At 43.2% G+C, this 9,068-nt stretch overlaps 1 protein-coding gene across 1 annotated transcript in view; it reads right to left on the bottom strand.

Annotated features, from left to right (window-relative positions):
* Positions 1–5,690: 5,690 nt before the first annotated feature.
* Positions 5,691–9,068, bottom strand: part of PPDPF (pancreatic progenitor cell differentiation and proliferation factor) — a gene marked incomplete at its 5' end in the record, with an annotated part of 10,284 nt that continues 6,906 nt past the window's right edge. Inside the window, 2 exon segments of the mRNA XM_015830380.1 lie at positions 5,691–6,113; positions 7,270–7,366. Coding sequence (XP_015685866.1) covers positions 5,999–6,113; positions 7,270–7,366 — 212 coding nt within the window. The 3' untranslated portion in view covers positions 5,691–5,998.

The following is a 9,068-nucleotide window of genomic DNA, read 5'->3' on the forward strand; positions in this document are numbered from 1 at the left end:
GCATTGAGTTAGTTGTCTCATGTGTTATTTAACTGGTTATTTTGCTCTTACAGTTTTAAATCCAATTTGTAACGCTCTGCTGTAAGCCAGAGACTTCAGGAAAGGAGCTGCATATAAACCCGAGTAAATTTGATTTGGTGGGCTCCAAACCTTAGATTGAATTTTGGCTTCTCTTCTGAAACTACTCAAGCAACCTTGTATTTCCACAGACTCATTAGCTTTTGATGTTATGTTCCTTTCTTTGTTATCTACTTGGCCTTGAGTAAATTGCTGTTCTAATCTATCCGTGTGTGAGTTGAAAACCTGAAAGAGGACTGCTTGTTCCATACACACACTTTTCCTGCCAGAGAGAGTGATGAAGAACGTTTGAAACTACTTGCAGCCAGAGGCTGCTGAAGGTATGTGTATGTGTGTGTGTGTGTGTGTGCGTGTGTGTGTGGTGTTACTTGTTCTGGGACCTGCCAGAAACGTGGGAGCATTTGAGGAACATTTGGAGCAATAAAGGGGCAGTTTGAACTGCCAGCTGTGTTGCCTCTGTGTTGCCGTGCCCTGGGTCATCACAATAAATTATATGCTTGGTGCAAAATTCTTCTAGGTCTTCTAACGATTCAAGCAGATAGAAGGATTCTCCAAACCCACAGATGACCCAGCTCTTTGGAGAAGGCTCCAATGGTGGAAAAGGAGGAAGGGAAGAGAATAAGAGAATGACCAGGAGCCAGGTGTATCATTGGAAGATCTGAAGGACCAGGCTAGGGGAGGATCATCATGGAGAAGATTGATTTATATGGTCACTAAGAGTCAACACTGACTTGGTGGCACATGATCAATCAATGGGAAGAGTAAGCTCCTTTGATACATGCATAGTGCTGGGAAACATGGAAGGAAAAAGAAAGGAAGATAAGCAGCAAGATGAATGGATTCAGGTAAAGTAGAGGTGGGGGCACCATTAGGAGACCTGAAAGACCAGGAGAGGGGCATCTCATCATGGAGAATGTCTACCTATGTGGTGACTAAGAGTCAAAAAACCTTGATGGCACATAATTGTGGATGGACTCAGTCACGATAGAGATGGGGGCACTATTAGAAGACCTGAAAGACCAGGAGAGGGACATCTTATCATGGAGAACATCTACCTATGTGATGACTAAGAGTCAAAAAACCTTGATGGCACATAATTGTGGATGGACTCAGTCACAATAGAGATGGGGGCACCATTAGGAGACCTGAAAGACCAGGAGAGGGACATCTTATCATGGAGAATGTCTACCTATGTGGTGACTAAGAGTCAAAAAACCTTGATGGCACATAATTGTGGATGGACTCAGTCACAATAGAGATGGGGGCACCATTAGGAGACCTGAAAGACCAGGAGAGGGACATCTCATCATGGAGAACGTCTACCAATGTGGTGACTAAGAGTCAAAAACAACCATATCACATAATTTTGGATGGACTCAGTCATAGTAGAGATGGGGGCGCCATTAGAAGACCTGAAAGACCGGGTAACGGGCATCTCATTGTGGAGAACATCTACCTATGTGGCGGCTAAGAGTCAAAACCAAGTTGATGGCACACAATCAAGATTACAAGGACCATAACAGTGAGCAATGTGCGTGGAGTTGAAGACCATCGAAAGCAGACTGATTTAAGAGAAGTATCCTAGATGGCAACAGCCATTCTCCTGAGGCCTTCCACAGAGTGTTCAAACTCTTTCTCGCTATTGCATCAGTCTTTCCCCATGCAAAGCCCAACCCATTTCCCAGCAGTGAATGAGCACATATAATACCAGAAAAACTGAAGTCAGAGTTTGGGAGTGGATGGGTGGGGTGTCCTTTCTTGATGCCAAAGCCTTGGCTGGAGACAACACAAGGCCAGCAGTAGTTGTTGGGTGGCAATTTAGGAGTCTGCAAGGCCAGACATAGAGTAGGAAAAACCGTATAAAGGAATTGTAGTGTCGAGGGGGAAAAAGGAACTCTATTACAGATGATTAGCCTACATAGGGGTAGGCAACCTGGGCTCTTTTATGACTCGTGGACTTCAACTCCCAGAATTCCTGAGCCAGCCACGCTGAGGGAAAAGGGAGAGGTTTCCAAGCTCAGCCATGCTGGCTCAGGAATTCTGGGAGTTGAAGTCCACGTGTCATAAAAGAGCCAAGGTTGCCTACCCCTGGCCTACAGCAACTGAAAATGTACCAGCAGGCTGAAGGGATACAACTATGGGTTTGTGGCCGTGTAGCTACTTGGAGCTGAGTTGATTTCAGAGTATGTTTAACTTTAGAAGGAGAAAACAGGATCTGCCTGTCAATCCAAAGAATCACAAAGCCCTTCCCAAAGCTGCCCAGCAACAGTATAGGTGGTCCTCGACTTACAACCACAATTGAGCCCAACATTTCTGTTGCTAATTTTTAAGTGAGTTTTGCTCCATTTTACAACCTTACTACAGTTGTTAAGTGAATCCCTGCAGTTGTTAAGTTAGTAACACCGTTGTTAAATGAATCTGGCTTCCCTATTGACTTTGCAACTTTTCAAAAGGTCACAAAAGCTGATCACATGACCCTGGACACTGCAACTGTCGTAAATACATGCCGGTTGCCCAGCGTCAGAATTTTGATCACGTGACCATGGGGATGCTACAATTGTTTTTAAGTGTGAAAAGTCATCATAAGTCACCTTTATAAGGTTATAAGTCATCATAAGTCACCTTTTTGACTTATAGTAACTTTGGTCACTAAATAAATAAGAAAACCAAGATCATGGCATCCGGCCCTCTCAATTCCTGGCAAATAGATGGGGAAGAAATGGAGGTAGTGACAGATTTTATCTTCCTGGGCTCCAAGATCACCACAGATGGGGACTGCAGCCAAGAAATTAAAAGACGCTTGCTCCTGGGGAGGAAAGCTATGGCAAATCTAGACAGCATACGAAAAAGCAGAGACATCACCCTGCCAACAAAAGTACATATAGTCAAAGGCCATGGTTTTCCCAGTTGCAATGTATGGCTGTGACAGTTGGACCATAAGAAAGGCTGAGCGCCAAAGAACTGAGGCCTTTGAACTCTGGTGCTGGAGAAGACTCCTGCGAGTCCCCTGGACTGCAAGGCGATCCAACCGGTCAGTCCTAGAGGAGATCAACCCCGACTGCTCTTTAGAAGGCCAGATCCTGAAGTTGAAACTCAAGTACTTTGGCCACCTAATGAGAAGGAAGGACTCACTGGAGAAGAGCCTGATGCTGGGAAAGATTGAGGGCAATAGAAGAAGGGGACGACAGAGAAGGAGGGGGCTGGATGGAGTCACTGAAGCAGTAGGAGTGAGCTTCAATGGACTCCAGAAGATGGTAGAGGACAGGAAGGCCTGGAGGAACGTTGTCCATGGGGCCGCGATGGGTCGGACACGACTTTGCAACTAACAATAACATATTAAATATGCAGGGTATACGGTAGGAATTAGGGTTACTTTGTTGTAATTATATTTAGGTTTCAGCAGGTGGTGCTCTGTTGCTTGACCCTGTTTGGGTACAGAAGTTAAGCAGGGTTGGGCCAGTTTAACTCTTAGATGGGAGACTCCCAAGCCATAGATTGGCAAGAGAAGAAAACTAGCAAGCTGGCAAGACAAGAAAGCCAGAAAAAGCTATAGCAAACTGTTTCTATGTTGATCACAGATATGTCCAGCTAACCTCAAGTTTGGAGAATTTACTAAATCATGTCATACTCTTTTTATCAAGTATCTAGATGGCCCTACTTCTGACTTTGCTTGTCAGAAGGCCACAAAATCACATGACCAGGACACTGCAGCCCTCATAAATACGAGCCACTTGCCAAGCATCCAAATTTTGATCACGTGGGGAGGCTGCAATGGTCATTAAATGTGAAAAATGGTCATAAGTCACTTTTTTTAGTGCCTTTGTAACTTCGGTCACTGGACAAAAGATTGTAAGGACTATCTGTACAGCAAGATACACGCATGATTTTTGCATTGTTGCATTCTGGAGCAGATGTAGCTTTGGATGGTCTTCAAAAACAACCCCATGCAGTCTGTTGCAATAGTTCACATGGAAGGGTTGAGGGACTTCTAGATCAGTCTGGCCAACAGTGTCTCCTGGCCAATGGTGCTTTGTGGTTTTGGATAGGAGCTCTAAGTCCAGGAGGACCTCCCACACTAGTTTGTTTTTTCAGGAAATGCTACTTCGTTCAGAACTAAAGATGCAGTTTGAGGGAGTGGGAGAACCTGGAACACACACACCCAATTGGTCTCATCAAGGTTGAGTTTAAACACGTTCCTCCAGACCTGAACAGCCTCCAGACACTCATTTGTTGTTGTTGTTAGTTGCGAAGTCGTGTCCGACCCATTGCAACCCCATGGACAATGTTCCTCCAGGCCTTCCTGTCCTCTACCATCTTCTGGAGTCCATTTAAGCTCACGCCTACTGCTTCAGTGACTCCATCCAGCCACCTCATTCTCTGTCGTCCCCTTCTTCTACTGCCCTCAATCTTTCCCAGCATCAGGCTCTTCTCCAGTGAGTCCTTCCTTCTCATTAGGTGGCCAAAGAACTTGAGTTTCAACTTCAGACACTCATACAAGACCTCAACAGCATCACTTGGCAACCAGAGGTCAAAACGTACAACAGAGAGTCATCCTATCAATGGCACTTAACCCTGTGTGAATGGATGACCCTGTCCCAGTAGGTCCACATAGATGGTAAACAAGAGATACTGTATGTGAAGCTCTTGAGGCATCCTGCAAACCAGGAGCTTCAGGATGGACTTCAACCCATCTGTCAACAGACTGGAACTGGTCATGGAGAATGGAGAACCACCACACCAATCTTCACAAATGATCCAGGAATATTTTATTTAAACACCACTATCATTTTTTATAAACAATTCAAGGTGGCAAACATATCTAATATTCCTTCTTCCTATTTTCTCCATGACAACCCTGTGAGGTGGGTTGGGCTGAGAGATGGACTGGCCCAAGATCATCCCACTGGCTTTGTGCCGAAGGTGGGACTAGAACTCAGTCTTCTGGTGATTGGCCCAGTCACCCCGCTGTTTTTCATGCTAAGATGGGACTAGAAGTCACGATCTCCTGGTGATTGGCCCAAAGTCACCCAGATGGCTTTTCATGCCTATGGAAGGACTAGAACTCACCATTTCATAATGATTGGCCCAAAATCTCCCAGCTAGCTTTCATGCCTAAGGTGGGACCAGAACTCACAGTCTCCTGATATCTTAACTACTAAACCAAACTGGATCTCCATTCAACAATTACACCAAGAACTCAAGAACTAAGTTGTACTAGCACCACCCTCCATTTTAAATGGCTGTTTCAATTTTCCCATTTTCTAGTTTTAAAAAGCTTTTTAGGTAATATGCAAACTTCTTTTCAAATAGTCAGTTCGGTTTGGAGGCATCCTATTCAGAAAGGGATCCTATCTTCATGAATAGCATCATTTTACTCCAGTATTGGAACAACCATGATTGATGTCCCAATTCTCCTCCAGCAGGAACTTAACAGCCTCCAAAATAGACAAATCAGAGTTCAATAAAGAAGCATCTTTGGCTTGTTGTGGTGTAGCCCTTCATGCAGTTTGGAACTTTTGACAGAAATCAAAGACTCGGTGGCCTATCTGTTAAAAAATCCCCCCCCCCAATTTTATCTCAAGTTCACAAGAATTCACAACAGACACCTGCAGTTTAAAAGGCTGCTCAGAATTTATTAGCTCCCATTCAACAAGTACAAAATGAAAGAAAAACGCGTTATCAAGGCGGAGGTCTGGAAAAAAAGACGTAGTTGTATTGATCCCCAAGTGAGTAGAAAAGAATGGTGCGTGTGGAATATATATATATTTTTTTAGTTGTCGTTTTCGTTTTTATAAAAACCTACGTCTAATTAATTGTACTCAGAGGCAGCCTAACTAGTCTATAGGGAGGGGGAGTGGAAAATGGGTGGTGGCCCCTAGCGGTCAAATCAGAAGCGTCAGCTGGGGAACGCCGGCCTTCCTCACGCGGTGGGACCTGCGTGGGACTTGCTCGGTTCACTGGCGTGGCGCTTCCTCATGACTTCCTGGGCCAGGTCACAGGTGATCATGCCATTGGCTACCTGGAAGGTTCCTGAGCTGTAAGAGACCCCAAATAAGAGCGCGTTATTTTTCAGACATAACTCCATTGTGTACTGCTTACATTACAACTTACAACTCCGTTCTGCATTGTTCACCCCACTCACATGTTAAGATTTTATTTTATTTTATTTTTTTTTCACTATACACCATACACCAAAAACTACATAAACATAAATCTTTTCTTCTAACAGAACAGTGCTTTACATTTTAAATATTCTTTACATCTTATTTACATTTTATGTACATCAATAATTATGTCTTTTTTTTTCTCTGTTCTAGCCAATTATAACATTTATTCCAAATTTCATAAAATTCTGATGTCTCCTTGTCTTTTAATTCTAACGTAAGTTTGTTCATTTCTGCGCATTCCAAGATTTTATACATAATCATATCATTTGTGGGAATATTTTCACTCTTCCAACATTGCGCATATGCTATACGAGCTGCAGTCAATATGTGTATAATGATGTGTTGGAGTTGTTTTTCCATCTTTAAATTTATTATGCCCAAAAGAAATATTTCTGGTTTGAAATCCATTGTATCTCAGTTATCTCCTGTATCCAATCTCTTATCCGTTCCCAATAATTTTTTACTTTGGGGCACAGCCACCACATCACATGTTAAGATTATCCAACACAGGTGATCCTCGATTTACAATCACAGTTGGGACTGGAATTTCCACAGATAAATCATGGCGATCGTCAATTGAATCAGACCCAATTTTATGACAGTCGTCAAGAGATTATGGCCGTTAAAGAGATCTGTGGTTGTTAAGCACATACCAGGAACCCATTCTTCTGAATGGACTTCTTTTTGCTAGAAACTAGCAAGAATGGTTCTGAATCGCAATTGCTCAAATGCAGGACACTGCAGTTGGTGGTAAGTGCAAGTCAGTTGCCAAGGATCTGAATTGCAATCATGTGGACATAGGGAGAGGTGCAAAGATTGCAAGTGGGAAGACCAGAGCAGGCTTTTTTTCAGCACTGTCGTAGCTTCAAATGTTTGCTAAATGAATGGTTGTAAGTCAAGGACTACCTATAAGGCCCTCCTCCAAGCCATTCCCCACCAGAGGGCTGGGGAATTCTAGGACTTGAAATCCGCTATTTTAAAGTTCCAAGGTTGTGAAACACAGCTATAATCCCAGCTCACTTACTTCTCTGGAGATTCCGACACAGTTGTCATCACTGGATGGGTGTGTTTTCCAAAGAAAAAACTAGCCCACCAATGTCCAGGGTCAGACTTGGGAAGACCTACAAAGAAAGGGGAGAAACAAAAAATAGTGATCAGAAACAAGAAAGCTGTTTAGTTTAGAGACCACTTTGTCTTACCAAATATTTAATTTAATTTATATAGCCATCCGTTGTTCTAGAACAGGGGTGGGGAACCTTGGCTCTTTTATGACTTGTGGACTTCAACTCCCAGAATTCCTGAGCCAGCCATGCTGAGGGAAAAGGGAGAGGTTTCCATGCTGAGCCACGCTGGCTCAGGAATTCTGGGAGTTGAAGTCCACGAGTCATAAAAGCGCCAAGGTTCCCCACCCCTGCTCTAGAGCATGCTGACTGAGGAATTCTGAGAGTTGAAGTCCACAAGTTGTAAAGTTACCAAGGTTGGAGACCCCTACTCTAGAAACTCAAGATGGCGGAGGAAGTCCTCCTACTGTTCTTACCTCATCTGGTAGGATACATTGGTCTGACTGACAGTGATTGGCACAAAATTACTCAAGTGTACTTCCTGTATTAAGAATGGATTTACAATGGGTCTTCTTGGTTCTAGATTGCAGGTAGTTCTCAACTTACGACCGGTCGCTTAGCAACCGTTTGAAATTACCACAGACCGCCAAAAGGTACTTACAACCTGGTTCCAAAGTTCTGACACAGTTCCCCCACCCACCCACCCACAACTACGTGACTGCATTTCGGGTGCTCAGAAACCGGCCCACATTTACGTTCACGCGACTTTATTTACATAGAAAAAGCCATTTTTTATTTCTAGGTTTCGATAAAGATGACTGTTAGTGAACAAAAGTTTCAGTTAATAACCCGACATTTGATTAATGACTGTCACAAAAAACGTAGTAAAATCAGGTCTGGGCACGTGACAACCCATTTTATAACCGTAATTGGAGGAGCCATTATGGCTGTAAAGTGAGAACTATATATACTCTCCTTTTTGACCAGAGTGAACATGCAGTAGAAAAGAAATGACTGCAGAATGCAATATTTCCATAGCACGTCAGCTTTCAGTTTAATTTAGAGAAGGCCAGCCAGCAAAATCTCTGCCAGTGAGATTTTTGCTTATGCTCAAACTTTCTTAGATCCATCCTTCTTGCCTTAGATAACCCCAAGTGAAAGAACTGGAGGTATTTTGAATTATTTACTCTCCTGCCAATCAGTGTTAATCACACAAGGACATTTTCATTCCCTTCTTTAACCAAAGGAAGGTGTAACAAAAGAGTCAGATCCGTAAAAATCGCTGATAGATGTAATGTTTTGGCCAAAGAAGGGGCTGAGACCAGCTGCACCCAAATGGCAGGGAGTCAATTTGGCATCTTTGAATTTAGCTAGAATCTCCTTCCTCTTAACTGAAACCAAATTAAAAATGTGAAAAGAAAGCAGAAAATTCAGGTGGCTTTACTTCCTCCAAAATTCTCCTATTTCTATGAGAAATGACATGGCATCCAATTTTTTTCTTTTTACAACTCCGTAATCCCTTAATTTTTTGCCTTTTAGTACTGTCCATGGGGTTTTCATGGCAGGTAGTGACAGATTTTATTTTCCTGGGCTCCAAGATCACCTCAGATGGGGACTGCAGCCAAGAAATTAAAAGACGCTTGCTCCTGGGGAGGAAAGCTATGGCAAATCTAGACAGCATACTAAAAAGCAGAGACATCACCCTGCCAACAAAAGTACGTATAGTCAAGGCCATGGTTTTCCCAGTTGCAATGCATGGCTG

Source organism: Protobothrops mucrosquamatus, unplaced genomic scaffold, assembly GCF_001527695.2.
Source record: "Protobothrops mucrosquamatus isolate PMUCROS unplaced genomic scaffold, P.Mucros_1.0 scaffold_242, whole genome shotgun sequence".
In the NCBI taxonomy this organism is placed as follows: Eukaryota; Metazoa; Chordata; class Lepidosauria; order Squamata; family Viperidae; genus Protobothrops; species Protobothrops mucrosquamatus.